Here is a 23,619-nt window from a genome sequence, read left to right on the forward strand (position 1 = left end):
TAGCTTCTTCTGGAGAGATTCTCATTGGTGAGGACACCTGTCACTGAAACATGCCCGACCAATGGAGAAGCTCCGCCCACTGCAGACGTTTGTGTCAAAATGATTTAATTAAAAAAGAGGTTTCAAAAAAGAGGTTTCAAAAAAGAGGCTTCAAAAAAGAAGCGTCAAAACTTTTTTCACTTCAATCGGAAAAAATGTGTTTGAATGTCAAAAAGTCGAAACACTCCGAACATTTTTTTTGCTTTGATTGAAAACATTTTTTTATTGAAGTTATATCTTTGATTGAATAATAAAGAAACAAATGTCCGACTCATAATATGGCTCAAATCCAAAAATAGGACTTCAATCAAAAAATGGATTTTCAACCAAAAAAAATTTAAATCAAAGAAAAAACGTGTTTATATGCAGTTCTTTGGGGTATCAAATATTTTTTGGGGGTTTGAACAAGTTTTTTCTTTGATTGAAAATGTTTTTTTTTGATTGAATTTTTTTCTGATTGAAAACATGTTTTGCGATTGGAGTAACTTTTTTTTTGATTGAAAAATAAAGACACAAATTTACCTCCATAGTGCCGGACCGGCACTGCAATTTTCAAGTGAAATTTAGAGCTGTTAGAGGTACTGGTAATGAATATGTCAGGGCACATTGTACACATCATTAAAAATGTGTAACATATTTATGGTGGAAAATAAGTATTTTTAAGGTTGTAAAACTCCTTAATGCACCTTTAAATAACATCTTTTCAGATTGGATCTTTTCTGAAGCCGTTTTTATGTTTATTGTATTTTAAACCTCAATATCTCTAATCTTTCACATTCACTGCTGTTTGAAGCAGCTGCTCCTCCATCCGTACTGTGGAGATCAGATACACCTGGACAGCTGTCCATCACACACACACACACACACACACACACACACACACACACACACACACACACACACACACACACACACACACACACACACACACACACACACACACGGAGAACCTTTAATTCCATGATCATCAACTTTATTAATGTGTTGGTGAAGGAGAAGCAGAGCAGCAGTGACTCCAGCAGATTAACACTGATTATAATAAAAAGCACTGCTGCAGAAAATCAACAATATATGAACTCTTACTGACTCTGAGACAGTTCTGAGACGGTTCTTTGGAAAGTTCAATGAAACGGTTTCCTCATCTGATTTAACATTTCCGCTCACTGCAGCTGACGAGAGAAGAGAGACGTTTCCTGTCTGAGCAGCTGTGGCTGAATAACACCTTCAGAGAGACTGAGAAATTCATCTTCAAAGGATTAAAACACACAAAACTATAAAAGGGAAGATTTTCTAACGCATAAAGTGAAATAATGAAATAAAAATAAGAATACATGTTCCATTAAAGGAAATAAAAACAGAATAGAAATAGAAATTAAGCTAAAACGAAATTTAAAAAAATAATAAAAAAAATTTACAAATCTCCAAAAGACTCAAGACGTATCTTCTAAAGGTGTATCTTCTAAAGACAGCATGAAGTTTCTTCTTCTGTTGTGTAAAGCTGTTCCCGCCTTTTTCACTGCATCCCACACTGTTTCTGCATCCTGAGCTGCTTCATGTCCAATAGCACCGCCCACAACTCCCCCTGCTGCAGCCGAGACAGCGACAGCTGCTCCAACAGCTAATGCTGCTTTCCCTCCTGCCGACACTGCTGCAGATGCCGACACTGCTGCAGATGCCGACACTGCTGCAGATGCCGGCACTGCTGCAGATGCCGGCACTGCTGCAGATGCCGACACTGCTGCAGATGCCGGCACTGCTGCAGATGCCGGCACTGCTGCAGATGCCGACACTGCTGCAGATGCCGCCACTGCTGCAGATGCTGACACTGCTGCAGATGCTGCCACTGCTGCAGATGCTGGCACTGCTGCAGATGCTGACGCTGCTGCAGATGCTGCAGATGCTGCCACTGCTGCAGATGCTGCCACTGCTGCAGATGCTGCCACTGCTGCAGATGCCGACACTGCTGCAGATGCTGACACTGCTGCAGATGCTGACACTGCTGCAGATGCTGCAGATGCTGCCACTGCTGCAGATGCTGCAGATGCTGCCACTGCAGATGCTGCCACTGCTGCAGATGCTGACACTGCTGCAGATGCCGACACTATTGTTGACACTCTCATGAACTCATGTCTCACAGCCGTTACAACTACTCTAACCAGAGCCTCTACGCCAAACAAAGCTCCCAACAAAACCCCCGTTGCGACCCCGGCCAGTTCGATCAGCCATCTGTTTCCCACTTGGCGTCTGGCCTGGTTTCTGATCTCCTCTGGTGACAGGTCTTCTGGAGATGACTGCCTGATTTGCTCCTCCTCTCTCTGGATTTCTCTCTCCACAGCTTGCAGCATGTCGTTGGTGTAGTATTGGCCGTTTCTTTCCACCGTTAGCTCGATGGTATTCAGTAACTCTTCCCTCTGGAAGCGGTTGCTCCTGTAGTCGTTCTGCAGCGTGTTGTTGTTCCAGTCTTCGTTATCAAAGACGTGGCACCGGCCGCCACACCTGTTCACCAGGTCTCTCAGCTTTGGATTCTTACTGACGAACTCCTCGATTTTCATCCCATTACGAAGCTGTTTTCCGAAAGTGAAGACGACCACGGCGTGTTTCAGAGCGTCTTCAGAGAAATACTCACATATTCTGCTGATGACGGCTTGCTCCTGCTCTGTGAATCTCTCAACTTTCAGGACGATGAGAAAGGCGTGAATTCCAGGAGCACACTCTGTAATGCACCTCAAGATCTCAGACCTCAAAGCTTCCTCTGTCTTTTCTGTATCAAACAAACCAGGCGTGTCGACCAAAGTGATCTTTCTGTCACTGACATCTCTGGTTTCAGCTTTACATGTGGCAGTTCCAGAGACAGAAGAATGATGTACAGTGAACAAGTTCTCTCCAAGTATGATGTTAGCGAGGCTGCTTTTCCCACAGCCAGTTTTTCCCAGCAGGACGATCCGCTTTGACTCTGAGGAAGAAAAAAAGACTGCAATTAAGCATATCTGGGGGGGGGGGGCGCTGGTGAGCAATAACATGTAGGACGTGTTTTGGCGTTGCTCCCGACCTGGGCGAACTTTTTTTCATTATTTAAACTTTTAAAGTTGACCCCAAAGAGATCTCATCCGCTCACAAGAGGCTAACGCTCCAATTTTCCTGATTCCCAGACCGACACAACATTTGGAGCAGTATTAAAGTGGCTATGAGCAAAGGTAGATCTGCTAAGGACCAGGCCGCTAAAGCCTCGGGCTCTGTTAGAGATGCTAGTGACGAAACGACGGATCTGTCCGGGGTGATGTCGGCTATCGCGAGCAGCGAGGGCAGGATACTGGCCCGAATAGACTCAAGCACACAAGATCTAAATGCCAAAATAGACTCCATACGGGAGGATATGGCAAAGCAAGAGTCCCGGGTGAAAGATCTGGAAGATGGATTAAACACATACTCGGAGAAAACGATGGAGATGGAGGGAGATGTTAGCCAGCTGAAGTCGGAGGTTGCTATGCTACAGCTGAAGCTAGAGGACTTGGAGGGACGGCAACGCCGGTGCAATGCGCGCATTGTTGGGATAAAAGAGGGGCTCGAGAACAGCGGAGGCCAGCGACCTACAGATGCTGTCGCCAAAATTCTTCAGGAGCTGCTGAACCTCGACTTCACCCCGACTTTGGACCGGGCGCATCGCAGCTTACGACCCCCACCCAGTGAAGGAGAGCCCCCGCGAGTGATTGTGGTGAAATTTCATTACTTTCAGGAGAGAGAGATGGTGTTTCGTAAAGCTGCTAGCACAACTTCACTGACTCTCCAGGGCAAGAAAGTGAGTATTTTTCCTGACTATACCGCCGCAGTGGCTAAAAGGAGAGCAGCTTTCACTGAGGCTAAACGACTCCTCCGGAGCTGTAAAGGGATCAAGTTTGGGATCGTTTTCCCAGCTGTGCTTCGCATTACGTTGCCATCCGGTCAAGAGAAGCGTTTTGAGGACTCGACAGAAGCAACGGACTATATTCGGAGGAATCTGAAGCCTTAAGACATGGACTTTTTCTTTCTTTTTTTTTCTCTCTCTGCAGATGGGATCAGTCTTATGATCGACTGGTGGCATTAGCTGCTAACTGAGGCTGGTGGCTAAGTGCTAACCAGCCTGATCACTCTGAGACGGTGATGGGAGGGTAAGGTGGAGTGGACACTTTGCGTTTGTTTACTTCACAGTTTGTATTGTTTACTTTTGTTAAAATCAAGAGATGTGGCTCTTATTCTCTGTTGTTTATAAGGAAGGCAGCTACATTATGCTCACTCTGCAGAAGGGCTATTTTCGTTATATTCTTATGGAAAAGTATTTGATTTACCTTCAAGAAAGAGTTAAGAACCAAGATAAGACATTATTTTATGATGAGGAATTTGCAGGGGTTGACATTTGGATGGGATGTATTAAAACTTAAAATAATAGGGTTTGTGAAATACTCTTTGGTGGAAGATGGTTCGCCCCGGTTGGGGCTCGTAGAATTAGCGGAAGGTTATTGGCTTTGTTATGCTAGTGAAAGGGTGTGCGACTGCTGGGGAGTTAGGTCAGCACGGGTTTTTGAGGCTCTTTGTTTTTGTAGGTTACAGACAGGGCAATGTGTTTTTGTTTTTTGTTTTTTTGGTTTGTTTGTTTTTGTTGTTTTCTTTCTTTCTTCCCCCACTTGTTTTGTTTCTTAACCAAATACGCCTGACACACTGAGTGTGGACAACATTCGGTTTTTGAGTTGGAATGTTAAGGGGATGCATAATCCAGTAAAACGCAGTAGAATCTTTGCTCATTTAAAGTCTTTGAAGTCTGATATTGTATTTCTACAGGAAACGCACCTCCTAACCACAGATCAGGTAAAATTAAGTAAGGCATGGATAGGTCAAATATTCTGTTCAAAAAGTGAGCATAGAAAGAGGGGCACAGCCATATTAGTGAAAAAAAATACTCCTTTCATTTCTCAATCAGTCATATCCGACTCAAGGGGTAGATATGTGATAGTAATGGGGGATCTGTGTGGCACACGAGTGGTGTTAGCAAATGTGTATGGACCAAATTGGGACGACCCGTTATTCTTCTCAAATTTCATAGCAAATCTTCCGGATTTGAATGACCATCAGTTGATATTAGGAGGGGATTTTAATTGTGTGCTCCACCCATATCTAGATAGGTCTAACCCAAGACCTAATAGCAAAATTTCTAGGGCAGGTGCAGTTATCAATTCATTTGTGGAAGCTTATGCACTGTTTGATCCTTGGAGAAAAAAGAATCCAACAAAAAAGGAATACTCTTTTTTCTCACCAGTACACCACTCGTATGCCAGGATTGATTTTTTCCTTCTTGACAATAGGATGCTTCCCACGGTCAGAGGGTGCCAATATAGCAGTATTGTTATATCGGACCATGGCCCAGTTGTACTGGATATAGGTCTTCAGGGCTGTCCTAGAATTCGGCGTACTTGGCGGTTAGATCCATTGTTATTATCCAAAAATTCATTCAAGAAATTTCTTTCGCAACAAATAGACATGTTTCTGGAAATAAATGTCACTCCAGACGTGCAGCCAACAACCATATGGGAGGCCCTTAAAGCCTACCTAAGGGGTCAGATTATTTCTTATTCAGCATTTGAAAGAAAAAAATTGAATCGGCGTACGGATGACCTAATCAATAATATAGCAGAAGTAGACCGCTTATATGCCAATTCCCCAACTCCTGAACTCTATAAGAAAAAATTACTGCTAAAAACAGAATTTGATAATTTGTCTATTGCACAAACTGAACGGCTGCTTTTCAAAACCAAACAAACATTTTATGAGCATGGAGAAAAATCAGGAAAACTCTTAGCTCATCAAATTAGACAGTCCAAAGCTGCAAATACTATCGCTGAAATAAAAATTTCGACAGGGATGATAACTAATAAACCAGACGACATCAATGATCAGTTTAAACAGTTCTATTGCAATCTTTATACTTCAGAATCAAACGTGGATCTTTCCCAAATTAGTAACTTTTTAGATAAACTGAACATACCAAAAATCACACCTGAGGATCGGATTCGATTAGACAAAGAAATATCAACTGAGGAGGTGATGCAGGCAATTAAATCCATGCAGAACCACAAAGCACCTGGACCGGATGGTTTTTCTATAGAAATTTATAAAGAATTCACAGATAAATTAGCACCAATACTTAAAATGGTATACCATGACATTTTTAAACAATATAAATTGCCACAGACTATGACAAACGCAATTATCTCAGTCTTACTAAAAAAGGATAAGGACCCCACGTTATGCAGCTCATATCGTCCAGTAAGTTTATTGAACTGTGACTACAAAATTCTAACGAAAATTCTTGCTGCTCGTCTTGAAACAGTAGTCCCGAGTATTATTAACAGAGATCAAACTGGCTTTATACCCGGTAGACAGTCTTTTTATAATATGCGACGTTTATTGAACATATTATATTTGCCTAACTCAGCACAGCCAGAAGAAATAATTATTTCGTTAGATGCAGAGAAGGCATTCGACCGGGTCGAATGGCAATATCTCTTTGCTGTTTTAGAAAGGTTTGCATTCGGCCCTTTATTTCTATCGTGGGTTAAGATATTGTATAACTCCCCAACAGCAGCAGTACGGACAAACAATACAGTATCAGACTATTTCCAACTCTATAGAGGCTGCAGACAAGGTTGTAGCCTCTCTCCTTATCTTTTTGATTTAGCGATTGAGGCGCTTGCGATAGCCCTTCGAGCAGAGAAACACATCAAAGGTATCACTCGCGGGCATGAAACCTATAAGGTGTCACTGTACGCTGATGACCTCTTGTTATATATTTCGAACCCAAAAGAATCTATACCAAAATTGTTGGACATTTTGGATAATTTTGGCCGCTTATCAGGTTATAAATTAAATTACTCAAAGAGTCTGCTTTTTCCAATAGATAAATCTGATACAGACTATTCCATCTTCCCATTTAAACTGGAAATGAATGAGTTTACATATTTAGGTATTAAAGTCACTCGCTCGCTGGGGGGGTTGTACAATAATAATTTTAGGCCATTGATAGACAAGATGTCCCAGGACTTTAAAAAGTGGTCAACTCTGCCCTTATCTTTGGCAGGTCGAATCAATATGGTAAAGATGACAGTCTTACCTCGATTTCTCTATCTTTTTCAGATGATCCCAGTATTTATACCAAAGACAACATTCCAGCAGATAGACAGGTTAATTGCATCTTTTATTTGGAATAATTCAAACCCCAGGATGAAAAAAACATATTTAGAGGTGCCTAAGGTTGCAGGGGGTCTCGGACTGCCTAATTTTATGTTTTATTATTGGGCTGCAAACTTTGTAAAACTCTCATACTGGGTGTATGCATATAAAAATGGACATGGCATAGAGTGGGCTAAGATGGAATTATTATGTAACCCGTTGCCGGTGCTCACCTCCCCCCTACCATATAGCCACAAAATTGAAATAGCAAACCCAGTGGTGAGAGAATCACTTAAAATATGGCTACAGTTTAGGAGACATTTTAAATTAAAACAGATCAGTTTCTTTTTTCCAGTTGCAAACAACCCTTTCTTCACTCCATCAGTACTGGACAGTGCTTTCCAACTCTGGCACAAGAACAAGCTAATATTTTTCCAGAATCTGTTCACAAAGGGTATATTTTCTCAATTCGAAACACTCAAAAAGAATTATAATTTAAATAGTTCTCACTTTTTCAGGTATCTTCAAATCCGTAGCTTCGCTAAAAGCCTATTTCCCTCTTTCCCTCAATTACCACCCAGTAGCCAATTAGACAACATTTTAGAACTGGACCCCTTTGAGAAGAAACGTCTCTCCGTAGTTTATAATATGATACAAAGTCTAAATCGGATATCATGGGAAAAAACTAAAACTGCTTGGGAAAGGGACTTAAGTATTGTGTTTTCGGAGGAGGCGTGGCGGGACAGCCTTACACGCATTCACACTTCCTCGCTGTGTGTACGGCATGGACTGATCCAGTTTAAGGTACTCCATCGTCTCCATTATTCAAAGGAAAAACTTTCAAAACTTTTCCCCTCTATAAACCCTGCCTGCCAGAGATGTGGCAATATCCCAGCTTCAGTGGGACATATGTTGTGGACATGCACTTCCCTAAACAGCTATTGGAGTAGTATATTTGATGTGCTCTCCAATATCTGTAAAAAGACCATAGCTCCTGATTTCCACACAGCAATTTTTGGCATAGCGCCCCCAAACTGTGAGCTTTCAAATTTGCAAGCAAATGCTTTGGCATTCGCCTCTCTGCTCGCTCGCAGACTGATCCTCTTTAACTGGAAGTCAAATAAACCCCCATCATTTTCACAGTGGGTGAAGGAGGTGCTTTCTTATTTACCCTTGGAGAAACTCAGATACCATTTAGGTAAAAGGCGTAGAGACTTCTTTGAGATTTGGAGTCCTTTTATAGATTATGTTAGGAGCTCCCCATTACACTGAATGCTTTGCCCACTACATGTATAATCTCTATCGAACTGTTTGGACATAACTGTTTTATGTTTAAAGATGCGACATCTCAGGTGACTATTGTTTTTTTTTTTTTTTTGTGACCCTGTTTGTCCCTTTTGTTTTTGTTTTTTTTTTGTTTTTTTTTTTTGTTTTTTTTGTTTTGTTTTTTTCTTTTTTTGTTTTTTTCTGCAAGAGCCATGCTTGGGAGGGGGTGGGTGGTTTTGGCATTAATATTTGTATTGAGATTGATTATTTGTATGTTATGTATGTTTCTTTTTTTTTTAAAATGAAGAAAAGCTGAAAATAAAAGTTTAAAAAAAAAAAAAAAAGCATATCTGGATCTTTAATCATGTGGTTTTTTTTTTTTTTTTTTGCAGCAATTTGAACATAATATGCCAGCATGAGTGAGTTTTTCTGTTTGTAACAATGAAGTTCTCCTCATTTGCTTTGGTGCATTTTGTCACATCACTTCCACAACATTTTGTCATTTCTGCACATCATATTAGCAGTTTCTCATTCTCTCCAACTCGGGATGCAAACAATCAATTAGTTATCGATTAATTGTCCAAAAGAAATTACTCGATTAAAATAAATGACTTGCAATTAATTGCGTTTTGAACCTGTAATCCCCACAAACCCGCATGAGGGCGCGCTTGACACCAGACGTCCTTGACACACATGGTAACACAGAAGAAGCCGACGTCTGACGCCAACAACAACACAGACGAGAAGCGGTAAACCGGCAGGATGAAGGGGACAAGACGGAGTTCGGTATGGAACCACTTTAAGTTGGTTAATGACGCCAAAGACGCCAAAATGCACCATCTGTGGAAGTATTTTAAAGTACAACTCCTCCACAACTTTGCTAAATTATCACCTCAATACGTCACATTCAGCTGTGCTGCGAGGAGCGAGGAGCTCTCAGCCTACATCACTGCAGCGCTGGGACGACATGTGGCTGAGGGACAGGGCTTTAGAGAGGTAATAAAGTGCTAATATTTTTAAAGAAAAATAGAAACGTCCCACACTTTGCAATGAGGACCACCATGGCATGGACGTTTTGTTTTGTTTGTGGGCACATAAAACATCCATTATTCTCAGGGATGTTTTTAGTTGTTTACAGGCAGCCTGTTTTTTAATGTAAAGGAAGATTATTAATGGTGCTAATAGTCCAATTGTGACTTAATTTCTTTTCAGAATGTATGTACTTTATTGTACTGCTAAATAAGAGACAGTGCACTGATTTATTTTCAAGTTAAAGTCACGGTAACACTTTACTTGAAGCACCCGGTATAACACGTTATAAGTACTTATAAACACTCATAAATGATCACAGCACTTTATAACCCACTATACAGCATAGGATTAGGGTTAGGGTTAGGCCCTGATGTTATAAAGCATTGTGATCATTTATGAGTGTTTATAGCTATAGTTATACAGTGCTATAATGTAAATATAATGTGTTATACAGGGGTGCTTCAAGTAAAGTGTGACCTAAGTCACCTTCATTTTTGTTCTATTTGTTTTGCTTCTGACAGACGGTGCACATATTTATTTTCATGTTTCAACTAGCCTTAAATTAGACTTGTTATTGCATTGTTCTATTTGTGAATGTGTTGTTCTCTGCTGTTTGGAATAAATCTTTCATTAAGGAATATGATTTGCATTTTCTCTTTCATAAGAAAGACAGCATTTTCATAGAAATGAATCTGTTGATTCAGAGGGAAATTCAGCTCCGCAGAAAAATTGCTGCTTATCAATTAATCGATAATCGATCGATAAGATGAAACAACTGTCCATCACTGAATTACTCGATAATTTGCATCCCGACCTCCAACAAAAATGCTAATGCTTTTGGCTCTGCAGCGATAGCCCTTTTACCACTCTCTGCTGTTTTATAACATTATCATTTGCTCATTATCATTAGAGACACTTTCCTCATTGCATTTAATGAGATGACTTTCACTGTGAAGTAGATTAAAAATATGTGTCCAGACAGACAGGAATGTCTGGATGAACATGAATGATTCACAGTAAAGTGTACGTTGGATGTTCAGTTCCAATATTTACTGCGATATTGTTTACTTGTTTGCACAGCTCTGCCTAAAGGGAATCACACATAGGAAGTTGGAATGGTTCACCAGAGATGCACATGTCTATGTTCATGGAAAGACACTCTGCTTCTTTGCTCCTCTGAGTGAGGATGAGGTCTCCAGACTTCTTCTGAGCTCAAAACCTATAACATGTCCTCTCGATCCAAAACCCACCAGCATCCTGCAGACCATCCTGCCCATAATCACACCTGCAGTCACGCACATTGTCAATTCCTCCCTGGAAACCGGCATTTTTCCTGCTACTTTTAAACAAGCCCGCATCACCCCACTGCTAAAAAAGCCTCATCTCAACCCAGCCCAGGTTGAAAACTACAGGCCAGTCTCACTTCTACCATTCCTGTCAAAAATACTGGAGGCTCAGTATTTAACCAAGTCTCTGAACACCTGCGGAACAACAACCTACTTGACCCTTTTCAGTCAGGCTTCAGATGCGACCACTCCACCGAGACTGCTCTCCTTTCAGTCACAGAATCTCTGCGGCTGGCAAGAGCTGCTGGTCAGTCCTCTGTCCTCCTGCTGCTGGTCAGTCCTCTGTCCTCCTGCTGCTGGTCAGTCCTCTGTCCTCCTGCTGCTGGTCAGTCCTCTGTCGTACTGCTGCTGGACTTGTCTGCTGCCTTTGACACCGTGAACCATCAATTCCTCCTCTCCACTCTCTGACCTCAGCATCTCAGGTTCTGTCCTGTTGTGGTCCAGGTCCACCTCACAGGCAGATCCTTCAGAGTGTCATGGCGAAAGGAGGTGTCAAGGTCACATGGCCTATCAACAGGGGTCCCTCAGGGGTCCCTGCTTGGCCCCTTACTCTTCTCTCTGTACACCACCTCACTTGGTGCAGTGATTCGCTCCCATGGCTTCTCCTACCACTGTATGCCGACGACACTCAGCTCTTCCTCTCTTTCCTCCTGACGACACTCAGCTCTTCCTCTCAGCTCGGAGATCAGCATGTCTGGCTGATCTCTCCACCTGGATGAAGGAACGCCACCTTCAGCTAAATCTGTCTAAGACTGAACTCATGGTCTGTCCAGCTTGTCCATCTGTCCAGCCTCAGATCAGTGTCCAACTTCACTCCAGCCTACTTGTGCCACAAACTCAGCCCGAAACCTGGGTGGCATGATGGATGACCTGCTGACCTTTAAGGTTCACGTGGCCTCAGTTTCTCGGTCTTGTCATTATGCCCTCTAAAACATCAGGAAGATCAGACCCTTCCTAATCCAACAGGCCACACAGCTTCTGGCTCAGGCTCTTGTGATGTCTCTCTTCTGGCGGGTCTCCCTGTCAAACCTCTATACAGAATGCAGCACGTCTGGTCTTCAACCAGTCCAGCAGAGCTCATGTCCTCCCCTGTTCTTCTTCCTTCATTGTCTTCCAGTTGGAGCCAGAATCAAATTCAAAACTCTCCTCCTGGCTTACAAAACACTTACAAGAACGGCTCCGGCCAACCTGGACTCCCTGATCCAGGTATACTCTCCTTCACTCCCTCTTCGCTCTGCATGTGAGAGATGTCTGGTGCTTCCAGCCCAGCACGGCTCTAAATCTCTTGCCAGACTCTTCTCCTCTGTTGTTCCCGAATGGTGGAACCAACTACCGAACTCTAGTTCTGCCGAGTCCCGTTCTACTTTCAAGAGACAAAGACTCAATTGCTCAGAGAACACCAAGGCACTTAATCCGACTCCACCTTAAGGGTTGAATCAGTCAGGTGGTCCAAAACCCAGCAATTATTTAGCACTAAGTTCAAAAAAAAAAAAGGGGGGGATGGTTGACACTTCTTCTGCTACTTGATGCAACACCTTTGACCAATTGCACTTGAAGCACTTTTTGCACCTACTAAAGGTTTTTCCCTTATGTCTGAATTCTTGCTTGTGCAAAGTGACTGAGAAAACTGGATTTGCTAATTTAATAGGTAGTAGTATATATATTTTACACCCGATCAAATGTCCATTCAGGGCCTACCTTGACCTTGATCCTGGTTCTGATGAATCTCCTCCTGAGCAGACGTGAAGACCTGTTGACCCAAATCAGTGGAAAGTTTGAAACCATCGTCAGCTTTTTGCACAACTCATGTTTACTTGAGGAAATCCAAATGATCCACTTTTTATCAGTACCACTTTTTCATGTTTCAACAAATGAATACTATATTTACTAAAAACCCAGATAAGAAATTATTGTTAAAAAATTTTTTAAAAGGCAAGATACTAAACAAAACACCTAATTGCTTGTTCCTATTCTCTAGTTGAGAAGAAGTCTGTGAAGGAAGGAGTGGTCTGAGGAGACCAGTACAAGACACTGAGAAGTACTCTGTAGTCCTCATGGTGACCCTGACAGTCTGACCCACTGCATTATTGTCCCAAGAGACCTCCAAGCAGGGCTCGACAGTGTGAGTAGGTGCTCGCAAATGCTACTAAAAATATTACAGTGCGAGTTGTGATTTATAATTGGTAGCACCCGTGCGAGTACAAAAAATGACCGTTCAAAACATATTGTGCTGCTGCGAACGTGGACAGTTGTGTTCATGCAGCCTCTACTTAAAACATGTTTAGCTTTGGTACATTTGTTTTATTGACCAAACCGTACCGCAAGCCAGCCTTCAATATGCCAGACACAACTGTACCGGCGAACACAACCAGACGCTCCCTCAGCCTCATTTCAGCCAATCGCAGAGCGTCATTGGGACAGGGTTGTGGAACGTTTGCAAAACTTTTCGCACTCAGAGAGAATGAATGAACTGGAGGCAACAATGCAACAATGCAACGCAACAATGAAACACATCAGTTATTATTTCAGACGTGCACCGGAGCTCACAGAGGAAATCGAGCCTGCAGTGGAAAATGAGCCCGTAGAGGAATTGGAGCAAGAAAAAATAAAACTCGACGATGGTGAAGAAGAAGCAAGTGATGCTAATGCTAACACTGCCTGCCATCACCATAAGAAGTACAAGATTCACGCCGACTGGCTGAAGGTTTTTCCCTGGCTTATTTACGAGAGCGACAAGATGTTTTGCAAGTACTGCATGGCACAGCGCAAAACTGCAGGGAAATCAGTTTTTGTTACAGGGAACTCTAAACTAAAACGTGACACTGTTGTTAAACATGGTGCATCACACAGGCACGTAGCATGCAGAGATGCTTTCATGGCAGCTGAAAATAAGCCCCTGGAAGAGGCAGTTACAAGACAAGTTGTTCTATCTGAAGCAGAAACAAGAAGACAGCGTAAGATTAAAATAAACATTGCATATCACATCACAAAGGAAGAATTGCCATTTGTAAAGTTCCATGCAACCATGGTCCTGCACAAAAAACATCAATCCAACCTAAGACAATGACAAAAGTTGTGCAGAAATGATAGGGCAGATAGCAGAGACGATGAAAGAAAGTCTTGCAGTAAAGCTTAGAGCAGCACCCTACCTGGCCGTTTTAATCGATGGAGACATCACTAACATTGAATGTGAAATCGTCTGCGTGCGGCTTTTTGAGAATGGCAAGCCAGCTACCATTTTGGTTGGCCAACAGACACTACAGCATTCACATGTCCTTGGTAAGGGAGTTGTTTCTCTTTCGAGCACAAATTATTTTAGTCAAATTAGTGTAACATTGTAACTCTGACTATAATAGCATTTTTAATTTAAAGAATTCAATGTATTTTTTTAAATTATTGGTTTTCTAGACGTTTTGAATGTCACCAAGGCCGTCTTTGATGCAGTTAACTGCCCTGAAGAGGAATGGATGAAGAAATGTGTGGCTTTTGGCGCTGACGGGGCCAGTGTAAACATGGGCATCCGTGGGGGTGTGATTGCCCACCTGCAGAGTGAGGCAGGGAGCCATGTCATTCCCATCCACTGTATGCCACACAGGTTTGTTATCAAGTTAACTAGTTACATTTAGATGTAGCATTTATGCTCACACTTAACTTAATAGAAATAATATAACTATATGGAATAAACAACAATACAAAACTGAATGGAGTTCTGGAACACAAGCTGAGCTGGACAGCTGATGTATTTGGATTTTGTTATTAGTAACTGTGTAATCAATGTCGTGTGCTTCTTGCAGATTGGAGTTGGCAGTCCTCCAGTCCAAGAAAGAAGCTAAGGCGGAGGTCATGTGTGATCTTCTTCATCTTATTTGGAAGACCTACCACATGAGTGGCAAGTCAAAAAGAGAGCTCTATGCTCTTGAAAAAGAACTTGTAGTAAACATGTGCTGTCCCAGCGGTGTCAAGGGAACCCGTTGGATCCCACACACACATACATCGAGCACTGAAGGTGTTCCTGCAACATGGACAGGAAAAGGACCTCGCCAGAGACCCCGATCAGTGGTTCTTCAACACATGGAGCATCTGGCAACCTCTGAGCTCAGTTCTCCTGAAGTTCAAGGACGGGCAAAAAAGGTCTGTTTTCTGGTGATGATTTCTGTTGCAAATGTCAAACTTAACACAGATGGCCAATTAGTATAATTTTAACTGAAGTTTGTATTGCCCCTTTACTATTACACAACAGATAAAGAAAGAAATGGAGACTACACTTTTCTGTGTATTTTCCCACTTTCTCTGTGATCGATTCGAGGAGCTTGCCACCGTCAACCTCACACTACAGAGAAATTAAATAATCCTTCCCCAAGCGACCACTGCTTTGAAAAAATGCTGGAACCAGTGTGGAGGCACTCAAGTCAAAGCCAAAGCAAGGTGGCTTGCTTGAGAAGATCCAGACTGCCTTTGCTCAGCAGCAGGGAGATGAGAATGAGATGAGATTCCAGGTGTGTTTAGCATGAAGTCAATGTGTATGGAATGAAATCCCTATCAAAATTCAAGAGCATTTTAAATATATTTGAGAGCAGCATTTATCGATTTCATTCTCGGATTTCGTGATATTGTCTCTCAGAACTCTGCTCTCGCGCTCAAATTTGCTCTGCGTGCTCAAACTGTGTCCTCGCGCTCGTTTACGACGCTGCTCGCGCAGATTTCCTGCGCTCACACTCAAACTCCTCCTCTTGCTCTCACGGAACTTGTTTTCATTTTCCCGGCAAGCCAAATCCCAGTGAGCATCGGGTAAAGAGCAGATCAGCACGGTGGAGAGTGTGAGACGCAACTTTGCTCCGTTGTGCAACAAAAGAAAAGGAACTTGGATCAAACTCTGGATTTCAGCTAAGACACTACAACAAATTCATTACAACCCGGACAGGTGTATGAACTGAACTGAACCCACACACACATTCTTTTATTTCTTCTTTGTTTTCCAAATCAATTTATATATACTGCTGATTTTTCTTGTTCGTCAAATATATATATTTGCTGGTATTTTGCTGTTGATGGTTTAGGATGAGTTCATTTTTTAAGAGTTTTTAAATAAATGTTGAATGAAATCTGTTAAAACAAAATATTGTCCCTGTCCACTATCCTCCTTGAGTGAACCTATTTTTGCGTTGCCAGAGATCAGGCCCTGAGATCATAGACTATCCTTACTGGGACCAAACCTTTGTATTGGAACGATAGAAATCTTTACTTCCTTTGCCACATTGAATTCATTACATGTTACGTGTTACATTATGATCTAATGATTAATGTTCACAGGCTGTGTGAAGAAAATGTAATTTATGATAATAAGGCCTGGACTGACCTGGACTGGATGGGTGGCAGAGGTGGAGGTGGAGGCGGAGGTGGAGGTGTGTCCAGAGGTTTGAGGGTCCAGACTTTCGTTGACAGTCAATGTCAGACTCTCTTCTCCAAGCTGTACGATGTGCTCCCTCCGCTGCAGCACCGACTGTTGAACTAACACAGAAGTGGTCAGATTAGTCATTTCAAGAAAGACACATGACGGTTAAATGGAATTATTTTCAACCTCAGATCATGAGAAATGAAAGTATGAAAATGACTACTGCGCCGCCTGGTGACCAAAGTGAACTGTCAGAACTGTTGCTTGATTCAGCAAAATGAGTTATGTGATTAAATGTTTTTCTTTTATTGCATGTTTGCACAAAATCCATAATTTCATTGGGAAAAACTGATCAACAAATAGATGTATGATTACCAAAAGCCATGGAAACCCAAGATATCACATAATGTGGAAGACGTACTGTGACGTACCCAGGCTAATGCAGCAAAAACATTAATGCAATCAACTAGGAATGTGTTTGTCTATTGTCAAAATTATTTCTGTATTTTTATACAAGGTCCAATAAGGACGACTGAAGATCTCTCATCTACTTGTGTAGAGGGCAAGAACCAGAGCCTACAAATAGACAGAGCAGCATTCAGACAAACAACACTCAACCAGCACACAATTCAGGTCAAAATCTATTGACTATATAGACTATTATAAAGATGATCAACATTCAGTAAAGGACCGTTTTTGGTTTATAAAACCTTTCATTGGATGTACAGTGATGGAAAACATGAAGCCGCTCCGCAGGTGAATTTCCTCTTAACTTTCTCTTTAACTGCTCAACTTCAGCTTCGTCTATGTTTCAGTTCATTTTACAGTTTTGGGTCACATTTGAAAACTAACGCTTTGGCCTATTTTTTAAATATCTGCTCCTTAAATGAACCATTCTGCTGGAAGTGTTACCGGTTTTAACACATACTTCTCGATGTCTGAAAGCAGTGCTGTCGATGTTTTCTGATACTTCCTCCACAGGCGAACACTCTCCTCCGCCTGATTTGCGTTTGACCTGGAAATAAGATCTAATTCTCCTCTTCTGCTTCTGGGACTTTCTGCCACATTCAAAGCGAACTGGGTAGCAGTATTTATTACCCATCTTTCTCCAGTGAGGCGTAAATCACACTAAACATGAACCTTCAGCACAGCTGGACTTCAGAAAGACAGCAGTGATGAGGCCGCGCTTGGGTGTAACGCACAACCCACTGACTGGTACCTAGTAACCTTTGATCAGGGCTGGACAGGGAGGCTTTTTCAGGCCAGGACTCAGTCAGCAGGCCACCCTACCCACATGCAGCCGCGGGCAGCCGGTTCCGCTGCTCCGCTCGTTGCCGGCGGGCGACTGGGCTGTGCAGCCGCGCACCGGGCTTCCCGGTTGGGAGACTGGAGGACAAATTGAGTGATTATGGTGACTGACAGGTTAGAAGTGGATAATGTGCCCGGAGCTTTATGTTCGCCGTTCTGTTTGAAGCGGCTAGCTTAGCTACAAGCAGCACGCAGGCTCTGTTTGCTCACGTGACCGAACCACAATGCATCATGGGAATCGTAGTGAAAAACAAGACGGGTGGTCTGATATGCACAATAACCCGCCACGTGCCTCATATGCACATCTGTTCGGCAGGTATATGCACCAGATCATCCGTGCTTCCACATCTGCCCGGGACGCTGCGCCAAAATCATCTTATAGACTGTCAGTGGACAAAAACCATTGATCCAGAGAGCGGGACTGTCGGTATCGCGAGAACACAAGATTTCGCGGGAATAGCAACAATAGCGGTCACACGATTGCTGGGAAATCACAGAAATAAATCCAGATTGATGTGTTTCTTCACACTCAATTCATAATCACGCATTACACTTTACCAGTAGTAATACTGGTACACCCCCCCCCACCCCCCCCCCCCCCCCCCCCCCACCCCCCCACCCCCCACCCCACACCGTCCCGTCCTCACCCTGCTCATTTGATTGTGGGACTGCAGGCTCGACAGGACAAAGGTATGTATTCAGAAAATATATTCGTTCGAAAATTCATTTTTGGAAACGAGAAACACATGGTTTGCTGTACTTTGATGGAGGATATAATATTTTACCTGAATCTATAATTGGCACCGCTGGAGAGGCTGGGCCAGTGCTCCTCAACTGCCGTGTTCACTGTTGTGTTGATATTTATTTCATTAGTTTATTTTTTACACCATTTTATGTTATTATCAGGTGCATGCGCTACCAAATTAAAAAATGCGTACCTGATGAAACATTGTAACGCTCATTTGCATACCAAGATTTAGGGATAGCAAGGTGCGCATTAGTGCTGTAACGTTAAGCGAACGACGAGAGCCGGTTCACAGCTGTCTGAGAGCCGTTCCTTTGTGCAAATTGTCCACGCTTCCTTCACGTGTCTCCTGAGTGTCTCCTGAGTGTCTCCTGAGTCCAGCTGTCACCGCTGCCTTCATGTGAACGACCGAGTTTCAGTTTTCCGCTGCTCACTCCAGTCACCTGAATGCAGCAGCTAGCTAGCTAGCTGAGGAGGAGTGTGTAGAACCCAAAGTGGAGCCGATGTTTTGGAATAACTAGTTTCCCTTAATTGGCGACTGGGTTTCTTTCCCGTCCCTTGTTGCTGATAGATGCTAAAAACCAGACAAAAAGCCGTTCAGACCTTTAATGAGTCTGATTTCAACATTTCCTGCTACTAGCAGCAGCAGCAGGAAGTGCTAAAGGAAGTCAGTCACCAGGTAACAAGGAAACCAGTTAATTTGAAACACTGTATGGACTGCTTTATCAGAGGTTTCAGCAATGGAACACACACACACACACACACACACACACACACACACACACACCATAAAATGACCAGCACAATACTGTCAATCAGACTGTCCTGTTTAGTCTCGTGCATGGAGTATGGCAGCCGCACAGGGACAAAAAGCTCGCTGCGCCTCCCCTGTAGCTCTCTGGCACCCCCCAGGGGAGACGCTTCACACTTTGAAAACCGCTGGTTTAAGTGATAAAAGGCAGATATTGTACGAGCACTTTAATTTTCAGAACTTTAAACATCATTATACTTTGTGAAAGTTACAAGGTTTCAGACATTCTGTTGCACTGCTTCTCTTCATTTTCAGTTGAAATTAAAGCAGCTATGTAACATTGCCCACGCATCCCTCTATTTTGTTCTTCCTGTAGGTAGGTGTGGGGAAAAAAAAAATGTATTTAAAAATGTGAGGACCAAGCAACAACCCAAGGTTCTCCCCTGAGAACCAGACAAAAAATATGTGCACCCCTGGTTATTATTATTTAGTTGTAAACTGACAGCAGCCTACAGTAATTCTCTATACCTGGAGGTGACGCGTGAGCGCTTCCATGCACCACTGCAGGTTCTGCTGGACTGTACAGCAGCTGGAGGTCGATCGGGCATTTTTGGGGCAGCAGGATTACATTTTTTTCGCTGTTTGGCGCGTGGCTGTTCTGACTCTGATTCACCAACACATCTCCGCCATCCGATTCCCCCTCACTTACCTCCTGTAAAGCTTCTTCCACCTTATATCTCTTATTTATGCCTGTTTTTATTGTCTTTCTTTTGGGATTTGCTTGATATTTTTGGCCATCTGTCTGATTGTCTGCTGTCAGAGCTAGCTCCCTGTTCAGATGCGCGCATGAACCGAAACAAATCAATAGCAGAAAAAAAGCCCCGCGAAGTGCGTCTTTTTTTATCAGCGGTCTGTGAGACGCTGTTGGCCTTTGGAGGTATAAATGCTTTGTAATATTATGTGTATCATTGTTAGGACCTTATTTGCTTCAGAAAAACATACAAGACACATATTTAGGAAAAGTCAAAGAATTAGAGGACAGGGGAATTATTTTAACAGATTTATTTGAATTCTAAAAACCCAAACGGTCTGTCAAACCGTCTTGGCTGTTCTAGTGTTAAAGAAGTTAATAAAAACAATTATGTGTTTCATGAGTGATTTTGTGTATATCTTTGATGACACTGACAAGCTGAAACCCTTAGCCTGAGGTTTTCTCAGACAAATTATCATCAGATCCTCCGCTCCCCAGCCTGCTCACACCTTCTGCACGAAACTCTCACTGCGCCCAGCTGATTCTGTCGACCCCTCCCCCTGGTGCGCGGCCACGCCCATCTCGGTGCAAGTGCAACGGACCGGTCAGAAACCCTCTCTTGCGCCTGTCGAAAATAGGAATGTGCGGCCTCTGCCGGTGATCAACGGCCAAGTTGCGCCGTCAAATTAGAGCCTTATATCTCAAGCATACCTAAGTTTGTCTCATGGCAAATTTTGACAAAATAAATCAATTAAAGCAAATATTTTGAGATATATGGTTTCTTATACATCATGTTCAACTTACAAAATGTGTCAATAATTCATTAATTACTATTTGAGTTCCAAAACCCATTAAAACAAACAGCCGTGATGGGCTCAAAGACACCTTTTTGAGACTTTTTTGAATCTGTGAACTTCTTAGATGCTGACATTGTGCTGCTAACATTTTTTTGACAGAATTCACAGCAAAGCTTCATTGTATAGAGCAGTAAAAGAGAGTCTTGGGGAGTGTAACACATAATAGAACACATTGTGGCGGTCGCAGAAAGAGGAGTCAGACGAGGAATTCGGTGCGAGCGGAGTTTATTTCCAAACACACGGCAGCAACAGCTGTCATACCAGGAAGCCCTTTTGACAGGTCACTTCCGCGTTTATAAAGCCCGCCACCAGTGCACACACCTCCCCACGTCAGCAAGCCCCACCCCGTCTAATGTGAGGAAACCCAGCAGCTACACAGACACCACAACATACCGTTTTGATAATCATTCAAATCACCCTGATAATACAGTAGAGGCAATTCATCTTGCCACCACACACCCTGACCATGACCCTTTGTTGCATCCAATACACACCCAATATTAATGGGTTAAAACTTTTCAAGTGTGTTTGAGAAATGAGCTGCCAAAACAATGCCAGGCATAGATGTCAAGTCAAGGAAAACAACTTGACCCAATATATGATCCAAGGAAACTGCTGCACTGTCAGAGGTTTCCAATTGGGGAACAACATGATTGCATGTACCGTTTGTTACACCATCTTGCAGCAAAGTAAAACCTGCAACTTTGAATTGATAAACAAGGGCCCATTTGGCACATGGATGTTCTGAGGTAAAAAAGAACTCAATCTGTCCATACTTTCTTTGTCCTTCACAAGAAAAAAACAACTGTAAAATTGTTTCTTCCATTGCCTTTTCCATAGTGTTTTGATGTGAGATAATGTCTCTTAACTTGTGTCCAGTGAAAGATCCTCACTGTTTTAGAATTGATGCACTGACCAGTATGTCTTTCCAATGGAGACAGGTGAACTGTGTCCGGCTGAAGTTCACTAGATGCTCCATATAGTTTAGTCTTACACATATCACTGTTTTCCTGACAGAAACTGTCATCTTTAGTCATACGTGTGTAAAATTCAGCTATGGCATTCCCTGGATTTATGGAGCTATGGAGAAATAACAGGAATATACTGCATAAGTTTGACTGCATGGACCATCTGCATAGGTATATTTTGAGTGCCATGTATGAGGCTTAACAAATAGCCATTCTTGTCCTCAAAATGGAAACATGAATGAGTCCATAATGGACCAAGGGCCATGACACTGTCTGCCAGGTGCACGAGAAGATGTACATTGGCAGTTTCGTACCGCTCACCATAGAGATTAGCCATTTGGGAACAAAAGTTCCACAGTAGTTTCTCTGCATGATCAATCTGTTCAACTGATATGGATTCCATCAACAAAATGAAAATGGCTTCACTTAGCAGAAGGAAGTGATTGTAGTACAGTGTTGCAAGAATTTCACGGAAAACCACTGGTCCATAGAAGATCAAAATATCCCGATATTCTGATGCTTTAAAAAACATTCTGTGAGATGCCACTGATCGAGGATATCGAGTTGAGGATGGAGGAGAGATATCCTGAAGTCGCCTGTCAATTTCTTTAGCATTTTTTGCCATGCTGAAGGGCTGACGAGAAAATTCTGGTGAAAGCCACAGAACCATCAAAAGGCGCATTACTCCAAGAAGGACTGAGTGCATGTAATCTATGGCAGTGCCTTTGATAAGGTTATAACTCTTCAGTTTGCTAAGCCAACAGGGACCCTTTACCCCTGACAGTGGTTTTGGTCTTATCTGAGATTTTCATATCAAGAGCAAACTTTTCATTTGTGCGCAGTGGCCCTTTTGGATCTCTATGTTGGTATGCAAATGCATGGACATGTCCCCTGTCCTTACAGTCTCTCCTGGCTGCTCACAATTATGACATCCGAATTTCCCATTGTATTGTACTGAATTAAGGACTAATGCCTTAGCAGGTAAGTCGCATGTTCCAGCAATGGTGAGCACTTTACACACAAAAGGTTCAGATGTCAACTCTGCAGGCTGCACAAGAATTCCATCGTTTGCAATTTTAGTCAGTGTGTCACTTAGTGGTCAAAGGAATGTAACCATGGATGGTTTTGAATCCCCATACCAAAGCCCATACCAAATATCATATTCTCTCTTTTTGTGCGTTCCATGAAGCTCAATTCATTGATGATACAATAAAAAGGCCACACTGAAAAAAGAGTCACATTTTGCTTAAATTACATTTTCATCAATAGCAAAGAACAGATTTTGGTGAGAAACTTTCTTGCAAGAAACTCAAAAGATAAAAAAAAAAAAAAAGAAAAAAGAAAAAGAGAAAACATGTAAAACACAAGAGGCAATTTGACATAAATTGAACACATTATACAATTACAGCTAATGGGATACATATTCTTTTTTCCCCACATCTTTATCACATTGTAGCTGTTTATGTTTACATCTCTCTCTGTGTTTCACATATCACGTAATCCAGAGTGTTGAATGTAACTCATCACAACACAACACACATGTAACAATGAGACGTTGTGGGACCTCAGGTAAATGAGTGGCTGGACAGAGTTTGGAAGCATATATATAATTCAGGCTGACAGTGACAGACAAAACCAACAATGAGTAGAATGCTTCAGCAGCAAACCAAACATGGGGCTGCAGCCACATGTTGACCTATGCGAGGGGGTACCCAAAAGAATCCGGAGTTTGACTGTAACTTTTTATTTCTGACATTTCAAAATAAAGCATCACCGTCGCCTTCAAAATAATCTCCATCCGCATTATTGCAGCGCTCCAGCCGTGTCTCCCACTTCACCAATGTGTCGTCAGACCCGCGCGTAATTGTGCCATTTTTTGGCGGCTGCGATTTTTCTGTCACCTCCTCCACATCTGCAAACCGCTGTCCCTTCAGCTCCTTCTTCAACCTGGGGAACAAGAAAAAGTC

The 23,619-nt window shown here is 42.5% G+C and overlaps 4 protein-coding genes across 7 annotated transcripts in view; all 4 read right to left on the minus strand.

The window, feature by feature from the left end:
- LOC115408404 (GTPase IMAP family member 7-like) overlaps positions 1–23,619 on the minus strand; it is a 693,369-nt gene that overhangs the window by 339,109 nt on the left and 330,641 nt on the right. The gene's annotated exons all lie outside the window — the stretch shown is intronic.
- The window catches only part of LOC115408325 (uncharacterized), a 354,329-nt gene that overhangs the window by 159,829 nt on the left and 170,881 nt on the right, over positions 1–23,619 (minus strand). The window lies entirely within an intron of this gene.
- Positions 1–23,619, minus strand: part of LOC115408431 (GTPase IMAP family member 7-like) — a 182,691-nt gene that overhangs the window by 51,408 nt on the left and 107,664 nt on the right. The gene's annotated exons all lie outside the window — the stretch shown is intronic.
- The window catches only part of LOC115408482 (GTPase IMAP family member 7-like), a 57,891-nt gene that overhangs the window by 28,895 nt on the left and 5,377 nt on the right, over positions 1–23,619 (minus strand). For 2 of the 3 annotated variants that reach the window (XM_030119296.1, XM_030119286.1), the window contains exons 2-3: positions 16,237–16,388; positions 12,579–12,630 (exon numbers count right to left, since the gene is read on the minus strand). In XM_030119296.1, the coding sequence (XP_029975156.1) occupies positions 12,579–12,630; positions 16,237–16,388 (204 nt within the window). Of the gene's footprint in view, positions 1–2,627; positions 2,993–12,578; positions 12,631–16,236; positions 16,389–23,619 lie in introns of all 3 variants that reach the window. The other variant, XM_030119277.1, reaches the window with a different exon arrangement.

The sequence above is a fragment of the Salarias fasciatus genome, chromosome 3, assembly GCF_902148845.1.
Source record: "Salarias fasciatus chromosome 3, fSalaFa1.1, whole genome shotgun sequence".
Lineage (NCBI taxonomy): Eukaryota > Metazoa > Chordata > Actinopteri > Blenniiformes > Blenniidae > Salarias > Salarias fasciatus.